The sequence below is a fragment of the Drosophila teissieri genome, chromosome 3L (assembly GCF_016746235.2).
Source record: "Drosophila teissieri strain GT53w chromosome 3L, Prin_Dtei_1.1, whole genome shotgun sequence".
NCBI classification, from domain to species: Eukaryota; Metazoa; Arthropoda; class Insecta; order Diptera; family Drosophilidae; genus Drosophila; species Drosophila teissieri.
In genome coordinates, this window is record NC_053031.1 from 6287306 (window position 1) to 6311030 (window position 23725).

Here is a 23725-nt window from a genome sequence, read left to right on the forward strand (position 1 = left end):
ACACGATCTGTAGGTTAACTGGCATCTTCCAAAATACATTTTAATTGGGTGTATGTTACTTATTTTACACCCTGAGGTCAACAGGTTTCTGCAAATATAATGATGTGAAAAGTAAAAGGGAATACTTTAAGTAGTGATTAACAGCAAAAACAAGCTTAATGGAAAAGAAAATGTTAATCACGTACCAATTTTAAAGGTACAAGTATATTTATTTCTAAAATAACCATACTAGTTGAAGACAACGTTTAGTGTGATAATATGAAAATGCATTTTATTGAAAAGAACATAGTCCTTAACTTTAAATGTATTTCATAATAACTATTTATATTTCTACCCATGTTAGTTTTAAACTTTAAATTATTTGACGATCACCTTTCCTAAATAATCCATTTAAATTTCCAACGGTTCGGTGTCCGCTTTAGGTTCCTTAAAACTCCGACAGAGGGCGCTGTGGTGAAAAGCTAGATGAGCACCTGTCTCGCTCACCTGCAAAAGCTCGGCTTTCGCTTTAAGCTCCGCTTTGGAGCTTCGCTCATCCGAGCGCGCACCTTCGCTCAGTTGATTCGCGCAACTTGAGGCCAACAGTTCGAATACGCGATACGCGCGCATGCGATTCACCGCCCCACGCCCACCACCCCCCGCCTCCTAACGAGAGCGAGCGAGAGGCAGATAGAGAAACTACTCCACGCTGCTTGCCAAACTAAAAAAAAAAAGAAAAAAAATCGTTGTGGGTGCTGAAACGAAACCGAAAATCCGAAAAGCAGAAGAAACGCACGAAATTCATAAAAATACGAGTATTAACCAAAAAAAAAAGCTGTGCATCTGTGTGTTTTGTCGATATTGTGCGTGTGTTCAGAGAATACTAAAAAGTTGACAAGTGCAGAATGAAAATCATAAACAAAACAACCAGACGACGGGCAACAAGTTTTTTTGCGTAGAATCCAACGGCGGGCAAAATTCCCAGTAAATAAGCCAACCTGCCGTGTGTTTTTTTCGTTATTGTTGTACAAAATATATTGTTGCAACTCGTTTCGCTTGTTGTTTTCACAATTTGTTGTTGTCAAAGCCACACAAAGCGGGTCAAATGCATAAATAAATGAATGAATCGAAATGAAGCAAAACGAGCCGAAATGAAATGCGAAATGTTTTTATTATCATTTGGTCTGAAGCGAAATTAATTGCAACCGTGCATTGTCATTGCTGAAATCCGAAAGATACGCATCTGTAGCTCAATAAGTGAAGTTTATGACAAAGTATCTACGGTATCTTCCGCTTTAAATTTTGGGAAGTATAGCCATCCCGCTCCCACCGAAAAGCTCTACAAATGAGTCTATCTGCCAGATGCGTTTGCACCTGAGCACCAGCGTATCGCCTCCACCAATGGCAGCTAAAGTAAGTAAAAAAACCCCCAAAAACCCCCAAAATCCCCTCAGCAATCACTCTAAATCCGTACCTTAAGAGCTGACCATCTGCATGGTGCAAACTGTCTTAGCAATTCGGTTCTCACGACACAAAATCATAGTACAAACACCGTACAACGACACCTTTGAACTTTAAAACGGGAGAGTGCAAAATCAGCCTGGCAGCGTGTAACGGTGCCACAGCCGAAACTAAAGCCAAAAGCAAACAGACATCAATGAGCAATTCGAAAAAACATAAAACTTAACCAAAAAAAAAAAAGAAACTCCAGCAAAAACAGACCGCAACCGGGCCCACAAAAAAGGTTCCAAACAAAAGCAACTGTTACAGCACCAGCACTGCACTGGCTACGGTGGGATGAAAAGCCAATTAATCGGTTTCAGAATTTCCAAGAATTAAACGGCACAGAGAGGCGAATATTAGTCAAGGTTTGGGATTTTTCTAGATTTTTTGTAGAGCTGGTGCCGAGCAAAACGGTTATTCTACACGCTTTTTAGATTCCAGTAATATAACTTTCTAGCGATTAATTCTTTGAAAGTAGCTTCTCTAGTTTCATTTATGAGAATAAAGTATTTTCCCAACTTTATAATATTTTTCAAAATTAATTTACTATTGGATTTTTGGGGATTTTTATTTTGAGAAAACGAGGAAGTTACGTACAATGCAAATTGTTCCCAAGATAACTCAAAACATTTGACTTAATGACCAAGATTAAAAAATCATTTAAGACCTAGACTTTCAGAGACTATTAAGCTGTTTAAATTGTTTTCTTAAATACAATGTAGGCTTGAAAAAAATATTTTCAGGTCAATAAAATAGTTAGATTTATTTCATGTTATTCATAGAACAAAAACTTAGTGCTCACCAAGAACTAATAAAGAATATAGATAATGTTGACAGCTGAGGCCAATGTTTTCATTCTCCTTTTGTCGTTATTTTTTGTTAAAGATTTTAATTTATTTTTTAATGCCCTGGGGATTTTCCGACCAATGTATAAGCATCACCCACTGTATTTTCAGGCCGCGACTGCATTTAGTGGCCATGTCTCTAACTGTAATGGACGTGGACAGTCGCGGACCATGGCGCACTTGTCGCGAAACAGGTTTAATCTCGCATTTTGCTGGTTCTGTTTTTTGTTTTGCTGCAGCCAATATATATACATATGGGTATTTATTAATGTCCCCCCTGCATTTTTCCATATTTTCCTGCTGACCTCCGGCAATCTGCAGGGGCAAAACGGAATCACCTTGCCGTTCTAATTTGCCAACTGCCACCGCGAGTTGCAGTAAGTGGAGCGTGGCTAATGTGGGGATTAAAAAAGGCCAGGGGTCGAGCTCATTAGCTGGGATCGCCAGAGATCGGGGGAGTTGGCCCGAGGTACCACGCCCCCAAGTGCTCAATACATATTGCTTGTCCCAAGGGAGTCTACAAGTAGAACTTTGGCCGCCGCATTGTTGGCAGCTTGTTTAACATTTAAAAATAAACTTATCACCAATCGTGTAAACGCGAGACAAACACAAATGGCCAACTCGAAACTGTGTGAACATTTTGCTCGAGGGCAAATTGAAAAGTTGTTTGTCCGGCCGCAGAGTTGACCATAACCATAACCATAATACGGTGGCAATCCGTACCGAATGATGGTTACTAGAGAAGCCACCGAGCGGACTGTCTGTGCTGACAACTGCCAACCGGTAAACTGTGAGGCGGTGAAGGCGGTACAGGGTATGCGGTAAGGGGCAAAGCGGATCGAAGATCGAACCCAGTTGGTAACCGGACGTGGCAGCGGTGCATCGCCAGCTAAATGCATTTGAAATGGATGCTAACGGAGCCGCTAATGTGCCGCCAATGGAGCATTAAGCTGCTAGTTAGTCGCCACTTGTGGGTCTTCGTTATGCAACAGTGGTGCAGTGATTTTCGGTTTCTGTTTGTTTGCCTTTTGTAACTGCCGGCAGAGCTGCTAATGACTCACCACAGTCAGCGGTATGCGAAGTGGTAGCTATGTATATGGGGAATGGCTTACTAAACCAGGGTATAGAAAGCTTTAAAATTTAAGGGAATATATATATATTTGGAATATAAGATTACGTTCTTATAACACCAAGATAAGCTTAATGGCATTTGGAAATCAAATATATTACTTCACAGTTTTTGGGAATATTCAACTCCATAGGTGCAGTATTCCGAGTGCTCACTGTTTGTGCTCAGGTACAATTCCAGACGCTTCTATTCTAGGTAACAGCCCAAGCACTTTGCTCTAATTAGTAAATGCAGGGCACTTTTCCGTCTATGGCCGTAAACAATTTTATGGGCATTTTTGCATTAGGTTCGGTCACTTTTGCAAATTGCGCGCCGCCCAGACTCCTACTCGATGACTCATGGGCGCGTCTAGAAATTCCAAGCAAAATCGGTCACTGTATCAGTTCCCCCGATCTCTTCCATCTGCCATCTCCATTAGCTTGCATTACAAGCTCTATTGAGTTAACTCCAAGCCGCCCACGCGTCTCCAAAGGCGGCACCTTAAAAGTGCACAATATAAGGCAAATAGAGTCGAATGAAAGCCTTGAGCTTGACAAAAGAATAAGTAAATTGCCATTTAGTAGGGGGCAGACTGTATTCTTTGTGGGAAGTGCAGCCAAACACTCCCTGTTCCACTTGATCCCACTTGAAATGAGATGGTACTTAATTTAATGGTCATGAAATAACACAATACAGTAACATATATATGATATTAAAGAACCAAAACCCAGGTGAATGGTGGGCAAGGTCCCTAAATTTTGGCTAGATACAAACATCAATGCGCTCTTACAAATGCATAGTTACCCTACAATTTGGAAACCGCTGCTCCCGAACATTTATAGCGGTTAGTGTGCCATAGACGGATTATCTAACCCGAACACCAATTGTCTCAAAAGCGCCGTTTTCAGCTGATCACACACACTTTCCATAGCCATCGGCTGCCACTTGCGCTTTCCTTAGCCTTTGCATAACCACACACGCAAGTCTCCCATCGCCATCCCCATTCCAAAGCTATATCCCCCGATCCGATCCCATCGGATCCGATCCGTACACTCTACATTGCCTGACCGCAAACTCCAAATTTGCTTTAATGACTGCGTCGGCACGTTAACTGTCATTTTCAATCAAATCGCTCTGTATATAGAGGTATACGACTATCCGTTGGTTGCCCCCACCTAACGCGATTTTAAGTGCAGCCCATTAGTTTTCAGCGCTTTTTAAAATGTCTTGCACAAACGGAGAAGCGGATTGAATGTTACCAATCATCCAAATGTGCACCCTTGGGGAAAAACGATTCAAGCAAATATTTCGATGAAATGCTCCAAGTGGGAGGCCACTGCTTGAAGTTTACCGAATGTATTAGCCAATCTCACTCAATGCGAACGAGCTGAGCTGTGAGGTATCGTTAAAAAACGCCGAAAATAGCTGACAAATATTTGCGCACTTTGGCACATAGCAGGGATTTCTAGATTCTGCCCGGTTCCGAGAACCAGACGTGTAAAAATCCGTGTGGCAAATGATTATAGTGAGTGGGCCAACAACAATGGGGCATTCTTACGTACGTGAGTTCGCAGAGCCATAAGTATATTACTGGGTTCAGGGTTAATTATTCTATTGCACGCTCGGACTCAGCCTCAAAATCGAAATCAGACTCGAGTTCGGATTAAAACTCGGAACTGAATGCTGTGCCAGTGTACGAGTATAACAAAATTATGCATTATTTGTATTATTAAATTTGTCGGTAGTTATACAAACAGCATGTAGACAGCGCCAAAAGCTTTAGTTACTTAATATTTATTCTACATAATTATTTCATTACCCCCACAAAAGGAAGTTGACGACATCTGGTGTCGATTTTGTCATGCGTGGCTTGGAATTTAAAAACTTTTGAAGACGACTTCACCTTCATGGTTGACAAAATACTCGAAATGTTCAGCGAGACTAAGCCAATTTGCGTCTAATTTTTAATGAGTTCATGAGCTTAATTTCTATATTTTTCCTAAGAATTCTCGATGTGAATATCCAGTACTCGACTTAATTTCTTAATATTTTGAACGTTAGTTGATAGATGTACTTTCTAACAAGTTAATCTTCAAACGGGTTAAGATGACCTTTGTAAGTGTGTACATACTCGAAATAATTAGCTAACAGTTATATGATTTTCAATTATTCTACTAACCACTTTAATTATGGATGAGATGCGGCATTCCAGAAATAAATTGATACTTCCTTAGCGCCGCCTGTTAATCAGCATATTGAACAATTATTGTGGGAAAGACCTTGCTACGTAATTCTTAGGAAATAAAAAAAAATTTTGGTAATAGAATAAAAGGCTTGAGATAAAACACTATATTATTTTTAAACCCATTTCCGTGCTTCCACGAGCTTAAGAAGTTATCCATCTAAGCGATTGCTAAGCTCCTCTTCGGTTGCACTCGAGTTGAGTGATTGCAACAGAAACTGGCAATCAAATTTGCATTTACTTTGCCCGCGATGTTTTGTTTTACGAGTTGTTTATGCGATCCGCAGATCGCTCCTGGCTGATAAAATCGGCGGATTGATAAACATTTTTAACTGGCCGTGTCGTGTCTTTGCTCGTCCACGATTTCCCAACGCCAATTTGCATGTTTAATCAGCTGTGGCCAAGTTTAACCCATTGTTCGCCGCAATACTATAGAAAAATGGCTAAAAACACAGCCGCAGCATCGCACGATCGCTTGTGTGGGCGTTTTCTGAGATGGGGAATTCTATCTTTGTATCTATTCTATACCGACCAGAAATTCTTTCGCACGCTTAGATCAAATCCCCTTTGATTTCGCGACTGCGCACTTTATCAATCATCGAAGGAATCAAACAAACAACCCAAGAAACACTTCAAAACTCATCCAATTGTAAGCCACTCCAGAAAATATTTCCTCTCATTGTGGAGACGTTGATTGAATTTGAGAGCCAACATGACAAATACAAAATATGATTCTAAGCTGATTTTTTGGCAATTAGAAATGAGGGTACACGTATGAGCAAGAAATGGGTAGGAATGGGTATTACTGGTTTTTTAATAAATGTTTTCAAAGATTGCCACGTAACAAGATTTTACATTCTGGGAGACAACAAATTTAAAAAAACAGACAAAGCACGTTAACATTAATGTAGTGTTTTTATTAATGAGCATCTTTAGGTCTAAACACCTTCATGTCGTTATCTCACTTCTTTGTAAACTTATTGCGCGCTTTGGCAGTTAAGTTTAGAACGCTGATGTTATAACAAATTAACAAAAAAATATATAATCATATAAAAACCAGCGCGAACGAGCGAGTCAATGGCATTTCTTATAATTAAACTGGGAGCGAACTTAATGAGCAGAGCTTTGCGGCAGGTACAAAAAATCTTTTTCGAATTATGGCCAAATTACTAAAAACATATAATTTCGAAAAAAGGCTATCATGGGTCTGTTCTTTGTGCTCAACACCATGATCATCATGCAAATCTCTTTCTTTTCGGCTTTTCTTATATGACATCCTGCTTGGCTCAATTAATCATGGGAACTGCCGATGGCCAAGAAAGAAGCTTATGGTTATTTCTTGTTGGCCAACGAGCGTTGAACTTTCGCCCATCTGCTTTGGCCGTCTACTAGAAAGGTTTTTCAAAAATAGAAATGCTATGTGTAGCTTTGTCTCGTTGGCCACAATATAATTCATCAGCATAACAAAGAATAAAAACTTAAGTGAGGGTCAAAATGTGGACTCATCATCCGGCCCTTAAAGTCTTGAGCTTCTTTTTTTTTAAAGCCAAAAATTACGCAAAGCAATGCCGCACCCAGGCATGAAGGCTTCTTGTATTCGCTGGAGTTGAATGGCAGTTTATGCCGCATACCAAATCGAGTGAAATTGTCAACGTAATTTTGCGCAAGCCTCGCCAAAAAGGCCTCTCGAACACATTTTTAATTGATTCCTCGCCAGGCAATGACACACATTGCCATAAAAATTCATAGTTGCTTATGGTTTAATGGCTAACGAAACTGACAAGTCCCGCGTACAACAGGGCGTATGCGTGATGTGGCTTCGGCTTTGGCTTCGGCTTTAGCTTTGGGCATTGGGAATTGGGCATTGGGATTTTTATTGAACCGCAGGCGGTGGCGCTGATCGGTGAGCCGATCAGCCCGAGCTGAGCTCGGCGACCTCAGTTATCACTCTTACTTACCGCGAATTATAATTGATGTTTGCCCATGCGATGGCCAAGTCAGTGGCATACACATAGCACATAGCATATTTTTTACGACTTTATGGCGGCTACGCTGTGGGGAGGGACCTTAGAGCGGCCCAGTGTCCTAAGTGTCATAACTTGTTGGTTAAGCTGCTTCTGGACTGCCAAACTTATGGCTTGAATGCCGCATTTGACAGGGGCAACAAATTTGATACCTTATTGGCTTGCGCAGGGTTGAGAAACTCATTAATGAGTTTGCTACGGTATTTGTGTGCTTTAATTTATGTCTTACTTACACCAAATTGGTCTAGGCTAATAGGATAATGCCGTTTCTGACAAAAAAAATTAAACATTTAACTGGACTATAATGGCCAATTGACCAATTATGAATTTCATTGTTCAGATTGCCCTAAATAAGAGGCCAAACATTGTACCCAAACGCAATGTACACTTGGCTTAAACCAGTTTAGTTCCCCCCTTTAAAGTGCATTTGCTCTCCCAATGATTTTCGCCGCATTTACCCCGACTATTTGTGTACCAATCACCAACATTTCACTAATGCACTCCGATCTCTCTTCCGACATTTGCAGCAAAAGGCAGGCGTACGATTTCCCAAAGCCGCAGCACAGATAAGTCGACAGCACGACTTGAATTATTGCACGCAACAGCAGCAGCCACATCCACTTGGGGCAGAGAAAGAGGAGCCACAGTAGGCAACCAGAAGACGCAGCTTCATTCTACAAAACAATTGTGGAAAAGTGGAAAATCCGCGCGTGTGTGTGTGTGTGTCGGTCGCTTTGTGTGAAAACGAACAATAGAAAACCAGATAGAAAATCAGCAGAGAAAACAATCGGCCAAAGCAGCACAGCCAGAGCAGCAACTATAATTTTAGTACTTTTGTTTATATTTTTTGTATACGTTATTTGGTGTATGCTTCGGTTACGATGTCGTTGATGAAAATCCATCGAGGCAATGAATCATTTTGCAGTTGCTGGTTACTGTTGCTGTTGCTGGTGGCATTGTTGTTGGCTGAGGCGGTAGTGGCAGCGGCAGCGTCAGCGGCAACATTGAGTGAAACGCAGACGAATGCAACTAATGGTGCAATTAGAGAGCCGCCTGTGCAACTGCAACAGCAGCAGCAACTTCAACTTCAACTGCAGTTGAATGCGAACGCCGGCGACGGCGAAAGCCGAAATTCAGCGGAAATTTTCAGCCCCGGCGATGTGGGTAAGTTTTCTAGCCAGTAATATACACATACGAACACACACTCGCACTTACACTCACACTCACACTCACATTCGGGCAAAACAAAAAAATTGCCAACTAGCCAAAATAAATCTATGCCAATTATTGACCAACTGCCAGCAGACGAAACAACAATCGCCGTAGACGCTGCAACATTCGAGTGGAAACTGGCTAAAAGCTGAAAAACAATTGGCCCGGCCAACGAATGTGGCCGAAGAAGCGAAGAAGGCTCTAACTGCAGGCCACTTTTGCTCTGGCATTGGCCAATCTTTTGCATTTTGAAAGCCAGAAGTGCTTGTCAACCACGTTGATGTTGTTATGAGACAGAAAGGAATTGGTTTCTGGGACCGTTTGCTTGCTTTCAATTGTATGTCTTAGCTTTGGACACATAAAAAGTGTATTGTGCATATAATTTTAGTTTTAATGAGAGCTCTTAACTTTTTATGTACATTTTTGAAGTTTTTCAAAGGATTTACCACATAGTATGGGGAAACTACAATGATTATAAAAAATTCAAAGCCTAATTGAATTTATAAACAAACTACATTGATTCCACTGCCTTCCTGAATGAATTCGTAATTGAATAATTTATCTACATTCATAATCAATCACTTTAATAAATATTGGTAAATACTTCAGAGTAATTAATAAATTTTAGAAGGTACCCGACCAGAAATGTGACCCTTTGCACTCCACTCGAGTTGATTAAATCAAGATGCCACCGCAAAGATAGGCCCACAAAATTTGATGCCCTATTGAGTTGCAACCGTCGAAAGACTAATATGAAACGGTTCTGCAAGGGCAAATGTCGAGGTGAAGATAACTTTAGCCTTTCATAAACACTTTTTAAAAAGGCTGCAAGTGATCGGCGGCCAGTGGATTGATTAGACCGGCTTTTTTGTCCATGGCTGCCCCTCGGATACTCATAAATGTAAACAGTAATTGTTATTTCAATTAAGTGTTTTCATAAACAATTAAGATTGGACTTGTTGGTTTCTCGAATTCTTCACGGCGTGGGTGTCTGAAATCGAAATGGAAATTGTGTTTCGCATTTAAATGTGAATTCAATGGACGACATAAGTGTGTTTTTTATTGGAACAAAGTGTTAGGCCTAGAGTTCCGAGATTCCGAGATGCCGAAGCGAAAAAAATGAAACCACTCAAGCAAAAATGTTGTCCGCATCTTTATTCATGAACTCTTTGTTTGGCCTGAGACTACTCCGATATTGCGGCCCAAAGCTAACTAAGCAAATGTTAATGCATTTTGATTATGCTTAATTTATGCCCGATGAATGGGCATAATTTCGGGGTTTACTTTTTGGTTTTTTCCTTTTGGCCACTCGCTTACGAAATGCAATTTTTCGGAGTTGAACTGGCGAGTAGTAGGTGTCGTTTGCTGGCCACTTGAACACTCGAGATACTTGGCCAAAAATATCAATATTGGTGTGTCTCGGGCTCGGTTTAAAAAAATTTGTGCTCATTACGTTTACCTGTTTCTTTTTGCCTTTACTTGCTTCTTTTTTTTTATTTTTTTGGTGGTCTGAGACCTCATGTGCGTCCATTGCGTAATCCCACTCGTTTAGCAGGCGTAGTGAAGCTTCAAGTTTTGAAGAAGAGGAGCCCAAAGAGCAAATCTGAAAAGTCAACAGAGTCAGAGAGTCAGCCAACCAGTCAGGCAGCCAAGTGCATTCGGGCCAGGTCTACAGATGCAGCTGGGGATCCAAACTCGAAACTCGGTCTAAGCCCGGGCGTATACGCAATATGAGGGCGTGCATCAATGTGGGAACGAATAAAAAATGGGAAAACTACGGAGAGAAAGAGGCAGTGGAATAATCATTGTTTGCCAGAGGTAAAAGCCACTGCAACTGCTCAAATATTTAGCCCTTTCACGTTACCCACTACCGTATTACGTACTCTGCTCTGATTCGGGTTTTGAGTTTACCTCCGTCTCTGCTCCCAATATGTTATAACAAATATTCAATCAAAACATTTGCTCGGCTTATTGTTCCATCGGCTCGAAGCTCACATGTGTAAACAGCACGGCGAACACACAGATATCGATTCATTTATAATAGATCTTCGTCACGGAACTAATCGATGGAGTGTAGGGTTCAGGTGAGCCGGATGGCAAGGCCAAGAATTATTTACATATTTATTTTAAATTATGTAAGGTTTTCTGCGGGGAAAACGTTGAATAAAAATCAACAAGGCAGAGAATTAAAATAAGAATCATTGAAAATGTGGAGTGAGTGATAGTATGAGTATTCCAGCAATTTGTTTTTAGTTTTGAGATAAATTAAAACTATTGCCTAATAATTTTATTGGTCTTTAAATCATAAATTGGCCATAGTGAATCCCCTGATATGATTCGGCTAATCTAAGATACTCAATGATTAAATTGCTTGTTTATAATAATTGCTAAAGCGAAATGACATGCAAATATATTCAAATCATGTTATACAATTGCCCAAAACTGATGATTTAAATTGTTAAGCAAAGTATTTACTTTTTTATTTCCTGGATATTTACATTAATTTCGCATGGTTTTTGCCTTTCAATTGAATTTAATTTGAAGACCCAAATTCGCATTCGGAGTTGGTAACTTTGTGGTTGGTGGTTACTTTTTTTTCGAAGTTCGGCTAGGAAAAGGAAATAAAACGCGCAATTTGTGTTTCGGTGGCCACGGCGAATTTCAATTTAGTGTGTTTTTGCCTTATTTTTATATAAAATGTTTATAATTTCTTTTTCATTAGCTTTCGTTGCGAAAAATGTGGCCAGCGTGGTAGTTTGTTGAACCTTTCCCAGGTCTCAGGTCCATAATTTTGTTAATTTCCTTGGCTTTTGTCTTTCGCTTTCTTGTGCGTTGTGTATTTTGTTTTTTTTTTATTTTCGTATCGTGTGCGTGATTAATAATAAAAAAACTGGTGGTGACCCAAAAGTTTGGGGAAAAGGGTTACGCAACTGCGATGATTTACCGGGGACTTAATTAAAATCCGTGGGACAAAAGAAAGCGGCCAAAAGCTAATGATAGGGGGTGGTGCAAAAGTCGTAGTAGCGCACGTTGCGTAAATACTTGGATGCGACTGATGAACAAAGTGATGAACATGTGCCACGCCCACTCTACAGCCATCCATTTGCAACGCCTCAATGCACAGCAACGTGGGGTATTGAAAACTTTAGCTGAATTCGCTAAGCCAAACAAAAAAACGGAAGCCATCGTACACAAAAAAAAAACACAGCGATATAAAAAAATCCTAACAAATCATGAACAACAAAACTTCGTAATTATCCAACGTTGCAGGTCGTATTGTTGGCCATTTAACATATGGGGCTTTTTAGATGGGAAACTAAAGTGGAAATCGCTCGCTGCGCCGTAATTGCGCAATTAAAAGGTCAGACCAAGCTTTTTTCAGTTTGGGTGTCGGCAGTCTGTCAAGGCAGTTAGGGCAGCCAAGGGTTAAAGCCCAAAACCAGGAAGCCAAGCTGGCCGAAAAGGCGCAGAAGGCAATAAGCCATAGCCAAAGCAACGCCAAAACGATTCATTTAGCGGCATTTCACGACAACTTCAGCTTCACATTCAGCTCCATTTCCGCATTGATATACGCGATGCATTTTGGCTTGCATTTCTTCGTTTTGGCCCGGTGCGAGTACCTTTGCCATTTCTTTTGGCTTTCTCACGTCGTCGCTGGCAGCTGCACTTCCTGCATTTGACTGCCATTCGCTGCATTGGCTGCACTTTTTAGCACCCACAAGAGTTGGCTAACCGCGATGGCTCCTTCTTTGGCCAAAATGTCGAACCGGACAACTTGGAACTGGACCCGTTGTGGATTTATGAGTCCCGCGGGCTTAAGTATAAGTTTGCTCATGCTGGTGTGTATATAAATATATATTTATAAAGTAATAAGTATATTTACAACATCCTGCTTTCACTTAAAGAAGTAAAGAAATCTTTTAGAGTAGGAGCATATATGTGAGTTATATGTGAGTAAGCTAAACTTATATGAATTTTTATGATTTTATTTTTATACCCGTTACTCGTAGAGTAAAAGGGTATACTAGATTCGTTGAAAAGTATGTAACAGGCAGAAGGAAGCGTTTCCGACCATATAAAGTATATATATTCTTGATCAGGATCAATAGCCGAGTCGATCTGGCCATGTCCGTCTGTCCGTCCGTCTGTCCGTCTGTCCGTCCGTCCGTCTGTCCGTCTGTCCGTCTGTCCGTCTGTCCGTCTATCTGTCCGTATGAACGTCGAGATCTCAGGAACTACAAAAGGTAGAAAGTTGAGATTAAGCATACTGACTCCTGGGACATAGACGCAGCGCAAGTTTGTCGATTCATGTTGCCACGCCCACTCTAACGCCCACAAACCGCCCAAAGCTGCTACGCCCACACTTTTGAAAGATGTTCTGATATTTTTTCATTTTTGTATTAGTCTTGTAAATTTCTAACGATTTGCCTAAAAATCTTTTTGCCACGCCCTCTCTAACGACCACAAACCGCCCAAAGCTGCCACGCCCACACTTTTGAAAAATGTTTTGATATTTTTTCATTTTTGTATTAGTCTTGTAAATTTCTATCGATTTGCCAAAAAACTTTTTGCCACGCCCACTCTAACGCCCACAAAACCGCCAAAAACTGTATGTGCTGAAGACTCTCCTTCGCACTTTGAATAGCTGAGTAACGGGTATCAGATAGTCGGGGGAACTCGACTATAGCGTTCTCTCTTGTTTTTTCTTCATTTAAGTGTAAACCCTAAGAAACTTGTTGCTTAAATATCATTTAACGAGTTGGTTGGAGTTTTCCTATAAGCCAACTAACAAACAGCTTTTTGTTTGGGATTTTCAAAGTCCAGCAATGGTGACTACACCCCCGAGAAAACGGAATTCCCCGTTATGGTTAAGGAGCTATGTGGCATTTGCTGCTTTTTCGCGTTGCACGCTTCGATTTCACATTAGAAATGCTTTCGATTGGCGATCCCACTAAAAATAAAAATACGAAAAAAAAACAAGTCTTGCATGTCTGCAGCGCAGTGAGTCAAAAAATCGAAAAGCCAAAAAATATCCGAAATAAGCAAACACGTTTTAGCCATGAACGTGGGACAGGATGGATAGGGTGCAGCAAATATTGCACGCTGCAAACGAAAGCGAGAAGCTAAAAAAAGCTGGGAAAATAACAGAGACAGAGCTGCAGAAAATTGCAACGAAAGCGGAGAAAGTTTTTTTTGTTTCTGCCAAGGCGGCATTTAAAAATTGTATTTATGAACTGACTTTCGTATCGGTGTGAGCGGTTTTGAGTGCCTCTGTGTGTGCGTCTCGAATGCAGCAAGTTGTGTAAATACAGGCACAAATACCAGGCCAAAGGCCAGAAAGCAAAAGTGAAGTTAAGTTTCTGTGAATTGATGAAAGTTTTCAGCACTTACGATTGAATTTGCATCTGCTGTTCGAATCGCTTTCATTTGCTGGCCAGGAAACAAATACAATTAGTCAGAAAACGATGAGTCAAGGTCAGAAAGTGTAAGTCTTTTCCGATGAACACGTTGGCGTTAACAAATATGGAGTGGCACTTTAGTATATTTGGCTAAGTAATTAAATATTAAAAAATTTGATCATCAAATAAGTATTCTAAATATTAATCGGTTCCTAATGAATCATGTTAAGCTAATATAATTCGTCATATAACTTTTAAAAACGTACCATATATACTCTGTGCGAATTAAATTGCATTGAATTTTGAAGTTATTCTAACCTTCGTTGTACAAGCAATTACTTAATTCAGATTTTTTTAAACCTTAAAAATCTATTTCCGCTGATTTCACAGCAGTTCAATAATAACTCACATTTAAAGAGACCTTAAGGAATAATTTCGTAGCTAATTATTATAAAAAAATATATATTTTAATTATACATATGTTACTTATATAATTCTATATTCCTTAATTTTAATTCATAATCCTATTGACGCTTAGAACTTTATTATTCTTGATTATTCTAATTATTTTTGGGTATTTGGTCTGTATGTCATGACTGCGATCGGTCGGAAATTTCCAAATTTTTTGTCAATTTGGCAGGCTGTAATTTTGCTTTGGCGGCCTGTGCAACGGTGCGTATGATTGACATTTGTGCCATAGCCTCAGTTGCTCATTCGTACATATGTGATTATGAATTTTCCGCTCATTGAATGGTATTTCATAATTCCGAATGTGACACCATTAAATGAGTTTAGACAATCGAATCAAACACAGCTGTCAGCACGATCAACTGCATTGCGTGAGCGATTGAGTATCGTGGTATCTGTGTGTTTGCGAAGTTTATTTTCTGGGGTGTCGGTGTACTTGTTCGTTTGTCAATTAGCAATGAATAAAAAACGAATAACAAACTGCAAAGTCAGCTGTCTGTCAGCCGCTCTGCCCACTCGTGTCCGTAATTCATTTTTAATTAAAAGTTCTAAACAAAAGTCAAGACATGCGATTCATTCAAGCGCTAATATACAACCCATAGTCAACTGTCTATCTATGGTTTAGTTTGGCGTTTTATAATTCAATTGTACCTTGTACACTGCTAGAATCAACAGGGGATTGTAGGAAAAGAAAAAACTGGAAATAGTTTTTAGAATTAATATATTTATAAAGATAAATACTGTAGTGGGCGTGGTAGTTGATCACAATCATGTATTGTACAAAGTAGTACATATATAATATATCTGGGTTTTGTTTCTACTTTTAGATACTGATACTTATCTACTTTTCTGCCAGTGTACATATATATTTATTGTGGCTCCGGTTGGGGTGGCATCTGTGCAATTATTGGGCGGGGAGGAGTGGAATTAGCCTTGATGGGTATTGTGCGGCTGGCGGCGAAGACTCATTAGCTGCCAAATAAACTTGGCTTTTTTCGAACAGAATCGCCCGTCGAAACGGGCGGGGTCTTCTCCATTGTAGCTTTTGTTTGTTGCTGGAAGATGGGGCCAGAGTTCGATGGCGAATTTCGCAAAAATGTAGAAGCTAATGGTGGCATTAGTCACGCCGCCGCATCCGTTTGATGGCCGCTTTGTTCTCAGCGGAGCTGAAGATTAATCACCTGCCAAAATGCTGCACAATTTTCGGGCATTATGTAAGCAGCTTGCCGAAAGTTAGGTAAACAGTCAGCTTAGAATTCCCCAACCGATTACGCAGTTAATTTCTGTACCCACTTTGCCAATTGTCGGAGATACAACACAAATTTCGAAAAGGGGAGGGAGAACTGCTTCTGATGCCCGACTTGGGTTAGTTGGCCATTGGTTTTGGCCCGATTCGCTCAACTTGGCTCGCTGTAGCAGTCGCAGTCGAAGCCGAAAAGATCGTGTATATGACCAAAATCAAATTAAAATTCCACAACGCATGCCAAGTGGCGGCGGCGTCGATGGCCACGATGGCAACGGCAGCATAGCTAATGCCAAGAAGTCGCGCAGGCCAACCGATAGGTATTGGCCAGGCTATGGCCTGGAGTTCCCAATACAACAAAGAAGTCTAGCAGGGCGGAGACAGCATGGCATGTGGATACTCTTTCCTAGGTAGAAAAGGGAGAAATTAGATACAATAATTATATTTTAGAAGCCATTTTCAAAAACTGATTTTTGCTCACTTGATTATTTCTCAACTAAGATAAGTAATCTACATAACATCAGTTGTGATGCTCCAACCCAGGCACCCAGTTATAATACCTTTTGGTAGCATATAGACCAACGGATATAGGCGCAGCCAATTCGATCCGATCCGATCCGAGCCGTCTGTGACTGTGGCCAAAATGGCAGCGGACGGCTGCTTGTCGTTTCATTGAAGGCATTGCTGCGACGTGACGAGAAGCCCAAATATGTTGCACAGTGTTGAACAATCCGGCAGAACAGGCGACAAACGAAGAGTGGAAAACGCAGAGCGGGTAAACGAACAACGACTTGGCCAAAACAAAGACAAATTGTTAGGCTAACGAGATAGGGGGGCGGGGGCGGTGGAAGTGGAGGTGGCCAGGGGGCCAAAGTGGCCGAAATGCGGCAGCCGGCGGTGGAAGCGGCATTTGCAACTTGTTCTAGCCGCCTGGCCGCGCTTGAGACGGCTGAAACTGAAATGCAACCTTGGCCTAAACTGCCAGCCAATGAACTAAATGTTTGTGAAAAGCAGCAGTGTTTGTTTGCGTTTGCGTTTGGCCTGGCATTGTTTTGCTTACCATTTTGGCAACGCAAAAATTAAACAATTGTGCAAGCAGCCGTTTGTAATTGTTTTGCCCGATGCCGCGGGTCAAAACAACAACAGGCAACAGCATGGATTTAGGCCCATTGCCCAATTCGGGCTTTAATGACCAGCTGCCTGGCCAGAGGCACATAGAACATAGAAACTCCCGGGGCCATTAGTTAATTAACTAGTTAGAGCAAACTGCAGTATAATATCGTAGATATTCGCTGAACCAGTTGGGCAAGGAGCATATTGGCCAACTGATTAATGGCCCAAAGAGCAGCCTTGTTTCGCGAGATGTTCATCTTGCCGCCGATGGCAAAAGATGCTGTTTGTCTGTTAATACCGCAGATGATGATGGCGATGATGATTGTGGCTGAGTCGGCCTTACCCTAGGCAAAGTTCGCATTCCAAACGGGTTTCGTGCTCGTTGCCTTAGTCGCATTTAATTTCCATTTTGAGATTTGTTTTTCCAATATTTGTCACGATCTGGCGTCAAGAATGCCAGGCAGCCTACACTGCAATTAAAATTGATAAGGAAACGGGGTCGATCACAGCACGCAACTTCATTGAAAAGTGGTTTTCTCTTATTTACTGTTCAGCTTGAAAGAATTTTCAGTGACTTGAGTTCCCTTTTATGTCTTTAAAAATTATTGGTTTAAGATTCAAGAAGTACTTATTTCAGATAAAGGGTAGTTTAGATAATAATTAAAAGTTGTTTTTCGAAATTTACATTTAATTGTTATTTCCCTGTGCTAACATCAAGTTAATCTAAAGTTCGTGAATATATTGCTATTGTTGTTTGTCGTTTGATGAAAATCTCTGGCATCCAAAGCATTTATATAAGCCATAAATTATTTTGTAACGTGTAAGCTGTAAAGCCACGTTAAAAATATGCCAGCCAATCTAAGTAAATATTTTTCCATTCCTCTGCTTACAGATGTGGTTGGTGATAAACCCACCACTTACAGGCCCTCGGGTGCCAATCGACCCTCGATTGCGCCACTGAATTCGGCTCAGGATCGCGAGAGGAAGCTGATGAATGTGCTGGCTGCTCGTCGCACCGCTCTGCATCGAGGTGGTTTCCGCACCAGGATAGGCACCACTGGACGGAGTGCCATTTCCCCGTCGGCGGCGGTGGAGAGCACCTCCAAGGCGCCCAGTGATCCCAGATCCGTGTGCATCCGGAATTGCACGAAAAACTTTACCCGCCGCACCACCGCCAGTTGCATGCGGCAATGTGCCAACTTCACCCGCATGGCCATGCCCTCCAATGGCAATAGTTCGGTGGTGCTTAAGGGTGCCGCCTCTTTGAAGGCAGCTGCTCCTGCAGGAGATCGGGATACCAACGAGATCCTTTTCAGCGACGAGTCCTCACACGGACTCTTCGTGGTGGCCAAAGAGCAAAATGCCACCCTAAACCACATTGCAGATGGCACTAAGCCCCCAGTGATGGGCAAGGGAATACCAAGCAAAACCAACTCGATGGAGGAGGATGCTGAGGACGAGGAAGATGAGCTGAAGCCATATGTCTACTTCGGAGCCAAATTGCCACCCATACGTCCAGGTGGTTTGACAATTAAAGCGGCCGAGGGCGATGACGACCATCCTCGCGTGCTGGAGGTTTCAGTGGCTCAAAGCACTACCCCTACTATAACGTCAACTAGCACCACTCCTGCGCCAGTCAGCTCCACCAGACCCACTGCCTCCACTCGAAGGCCATTGACCCCCGTGGAGCGAAGTCGCAGCAAATACAAGTACCATATGAGGGAAAGGGGACTGGTGGCGGCAGCTGCACCACCCGCTGCAGCACCACCTGCCCCACCGGTGAGTCGAACCAGGTACGTGGGTTCGGGAAGACCCACCGCTGGATTAGCCGATTCCAGTCAGGATTTCAAGCAAACCGATTCGGAAGTGGCCAAGCCGGTGGTGCGTAGGCTGGTGCAAAAAGTATCGCCGTCCTCCTCAACACCACTGATCATCACCGTGCTAAGTGCCGAGGAGGAAACCACAGTGGCTCAGACGGAAGCTCTTCCCTCTGAGGAATCAACCACAACGACAAGCACAACCACAACAACGGAGAGACCTCGCACAACAACAAGTACAAGTACAACCACAACAACACCAGTGACCAGCACCACAAAAAGAACCACCACCACAGCACCACTATCAACCACAAGTACACCAACCACCACAACGAGTAGCTCCACCCCCAGCACCACCACAACGAGCAGTACCTCAACCACTGCCATTCCCACCACAACGAAAGCGAACTCCATCATTGAAAAGGACAAGGAACTCATTCGCGCCTTGGGACCTGCTTTAACCCGGGAGATAAACATCGATGATGCGAACAACTTGATTGTATTCTGCAACAACACCTCCGATTGCGGAGTCACCCCCCGCACCCAGACTCAACCATCTCACACCACCGATTCCAGTCCAAAGATCCTGCGCACCACAGTCCTGACCTCCATAAGATCCACTGTACACCCGCGACCCACCAGCACCAGTACCACTACGAGTACCACAACCACTGCATCACCGCCAGTGACCCCACCTTCCAATGAAGTCTACATCGGCATTGTGGAGTCATCTTCATCTGCATCTCCGGCGGACATCAGTTCCACGGTGATTGCCAATGAAAGGGATCTGAATATGGAGATGCGACGCATGAATCTGGTCACATTGGTGTTGGTAGCGGTGGGAGTGATTCCACTAGCTGCAATCATCCTCTATCTTGTGCGGAATTTCGTGATTCGACGACGGGCGAAACAGAGTGAGGTATTCGATGTGTGCATCACGGATCAGCAGCCCATAAGTCCGGTGAAGAAGGTGGACTCCAAGTACCAGGTCGATGACGATGAAGACGAGGTGGATCACCCGCACCACCAGCACATGCAGCACCATCAGAACCATCAGAGCCACCAGCACCACCAGGCCATGCCCATGTCCCAGGCGTCTCAGCGGGATGCGAACCACAATAGATACGGCAACAACGATGACAAGACATCCTTGGCCAGCGAGTTCCAGGAGTTCGAGCGCAGCAATATCAGGCTGAAGAGCCTCCTGGGCGAGGGAAACTTTGGTCAGGTGTGGAAGGCGGAGGCCGACGATCTGAGTGGTCATTTCGGAGCCACTAGAATTGTGGCCGTTAAGACCATTAGAGCCTGCAGTGCGCAGGTGAGTCTCAAGGACGAGGCGAACATCATGCGCAAGCTGGGATCACATCAGAATGTGGTCACCCTACTGGGTGCCTGTGTGGAAGGTGGTAAGTACTTATGGAAATTTATACCTGGAGATTGTTATTAAAATATTTGTAATGTACCCGTAGAACCGCACATGCTTATTATGGAGTACGCCATGAGGGGCCGCCTTCTGTCCCTTCTGAGAGCAGCTAGAAGTGCCACAAACATATTGCCAGCCTCAGTGCCAGGTGGTCGCAGTCTGGCGCCCTTATCGCCGCGAACCCTGGCAGGATTTGCCCTGGACATAGCCTGTGGAATGGAGTACATAGCGGGGCGAAGGGTAGGCCAATGAAAGATATAAACAATTAAACCTAAGTATATTAACTATCTCATAACCAACACAGATTGTTCATCGAGATCTGGCCGCTCGCAATGTGCTGCTCGATCACAATGGCATGTGCAAGATCTGTGACTTTGGCATGTCCATCGATCTGGACGCCGAGCGATTGCGCAAGGAGCAGGAGAAGAATGCGGCGAATGATCTGATGCGCCACAATGCGCATCAAAGCAAGTTCAAGTTCGACTTCGGCAGCAGATACATCCTGCAGCACTGGCAGCACACCTTTGGCCAGGGTCAGGGCCAAGGTCACTGCTCCAAGGATCATCCGCACGGGGAGAAAAAGTCGCGCCATGGCCACGACACCATTGGCAAGCGGCACGCTCTGCCCATCAGATGGATGGCGCCGGAGAGCCTGCAATACCACATGTTCACCACCGAAACGGACATCTGGGCCTTTGGCATCGTCCTCTGGGAGATCGCCACTCTGGGTAGGTTTTTGAATCCGCGTATGAGATGAGAAACAGTTCTAAATTTCCTCCGGGTTTATATCACCCAACTTCAGTTTAATCAATACCTGAGAGTTAAGTGGGTCATTAATTCTGCAGCAACACGACTTCTCCTTTGAAGTTGTTATATCTATATCTAAAAGGGGTATTTAGACAGCAATAACGTTTAAATTGAGCTTTTAATACGTAGACGATTAAACACCAGATTGATCAGCCGGACAGATAATCAGTCATCAATTCAAACTGCAATGCTATTAGTGTTTTGTGTTAGCATTATTCTTTGAAAGAACCCGATATTTTCTATGAAGTGCAGTTTATTAAAGTATCGATTTACGATCTTTTAATGAGCATATTTTATTAGAAGTTGTTCTTAACTATCCAAAAAACACATTGATATGTTTATGTTGAGTACAAATGATAATCTTAATTGTTTTTTTTTCTATGCTAATAGACTTAAGATTGAACACGAATCAATAATGTTATGTCTTTGTACCCAATTTTAGGCTCCACGCCGTACTCGCAGTTGACGGGACGCGAGGTCATCCGCCGGGTGCCGCAGGGTCTGAGGCCCGATCTGCCCAAGGAGAGCCGACACGAGTTCTACAACCTGATGTCCCGCTGCTGGCACAAGGAGCCGCACATGCGACCCTCGTTCGCCCAGTCGCGACTGGAGATCACCAGGTCACTGCACAAGTGGGTGGACGACGACTCGGCGGCCTCGGACTACATGGACGTGAGCGGGTTCAGCGAGGATCTCGAGCACGGAGTGGTGTACTTCAACCACCGGATTTCGGAGTTCGAGTGCGAAATATGACGCTGACTGAACCAACCCTTCCTTCCCGATCCAACTCACTGTGCATCTCAACCACTCCATCCACAACTCATCCACCGCCCACACATCTCTATATGTCTATTAGTAGATCCTTCGAAATTCTCCTTCCTTGCGACGTGCTTGTCAAGCAGTATTATTTGTATTTTATTGTTAACTTTCCATTTCGAATACCCCGGGAGTTTCTTTCATTGTAAATATTTATTTGTTGACACAACAACATACGTTCTAGGCCTTACGATTAATGAATGGCGCTACCTATGCCTAGTTTAATGTTCGTCACTTAGTTCTTCTAGTCTGTATCTAAAATCCCATCTTCGCGTTGAGCTACTTTCCCTGGATGTAGCCAAGATTTGACTGCACAAAAAGAAACTTTGAAACCCCATCAGTTGTGAAAATAAATCGTTGATTTAGGCGTGCAGAGCATAGGATCTATGTAATTGTATTGAAATCTAGCTATAGAATTGTACAAATAAATTAATTAAAGACGAAATATAATTATTATTATTACACCAGTTGAATTGTTTTTTATTTCCAACATTACATGTTTAAGTGCAATTTAATTGGTGTGACAATTTTCTCGCCAATGATAATTCCTTAAAACTATGCTTCATTTTATTTTATTTACGACTGGGTATCTGTTAAGCTTACATAGTGCAACCAGAAAGTAAGCTTTTCTGTTAACGCCAATAATCATGTTAACTTTTATTAAAGCTTTCAGTTTTTTCCATACGTCTGGCTTCTCTTTACTAGTTCCAAAAAAATGGTTCAAAATAACTGAGCGCACAATTCAAATACAAATTTTAAAATCTTCAAACAATAAAAAAAATATTTGTTATTAACCATATATTAATCGGTTTACATTTTAATAAATTTTATTGACCCAACATTTGAAACAAATAAACTTTTTAGAATTATTATTTTCGTTATGTTTTAATGTTTTAATCTTAAATCTTTTCAAGTTGCAGTATTTTTTTCTTAAATTTTATTAAAATGTTTCCGCGGTATAATTTTTCTAAAAAGGTGTTATGTAAATCATCGGCGGGTACTTTACAAATTTTAAAGCCAACGGAGTTAATTAAAAACCGGAATTGCTTTGAGCGAAGAGTTTTCATCGGACAAGAATAAGAGGCGTAGGAATGCATAATTATAACTTATACGGCGTGTATTTTGAATATTAAACTGAAATGTGAACTTAAAAGGCAAACCTGATTATTTTCAATGTCAATGCTTTTATGCATTCGATTAAATATGCCAAGAGCTTGTGACTATTCCAAAATGCAAGCTCAGCAAACCCCAGATGAAATGACCAGACTGCAGGGCTAAGTAATATTTTACTACCGGACCGGAACACAAACATCACAAAATAAAGAAATAAATACAAAACTAAAAATGTAATGTGCAAATTAGCCAAGTGCATCGCGCAGTTTTATGGTCAGCAAGTTGGTCAGCCGGGATGAACGCCGGTAGCGGAAAGTCTATGCCGCAAAAAAAAAGCCATGGATAACCGAGTGCAACAAAGTTGAGTGAGTGGAGGACACTTTCGGCCATGGCTGCTTGATTGATGACGCTGCAATTAAACACACGGCCAGCGATGCGGTAATGTCGACAAATGGACATTAAGATAAAATGCGTAGAGGCTGAAAAACATTGCGTGTTCGCGAAAATGAAATGAAAATTCAGCTGGTGCCGTTTTGCCGCTGTGGTTACCAATGAAAGTGTGAAGAAAATGCACTTTAAGTGGTCATTGAAAGTGCCACAGAAGCCGGAGGGA

General features: G+C 42.2%; 1 protein-coding gene across 1 annotated transcript; it reads left to right on the top strand.

The window, feature by feature from the left end:
- Positions 1–572: 572 nt before the first annotated feature.
- On the top strand, positions 573–22456 carry LOC122615653. Its single transcript, XM_043790694.1, has 6 exons — positions 573–1392; positions 8229–8865; positions 18029–20359; positions 20423–20616; positions 20681–21104; positions 21626–22456. The coding sequence occupies exons 2-6, from the start codon at positions 8583–8585 to the stop codon at positions 21934–21936; spliced, it is 3543 nt and encodes a 1180-aa protein (XP_043646629.1). The 5' UTR covers positions 573–1392; positions 8229–8582; the 3' UTR covers positions 21937–22456.
- Positions 22457–23725: the final 1269 nt, after the last annotated feature.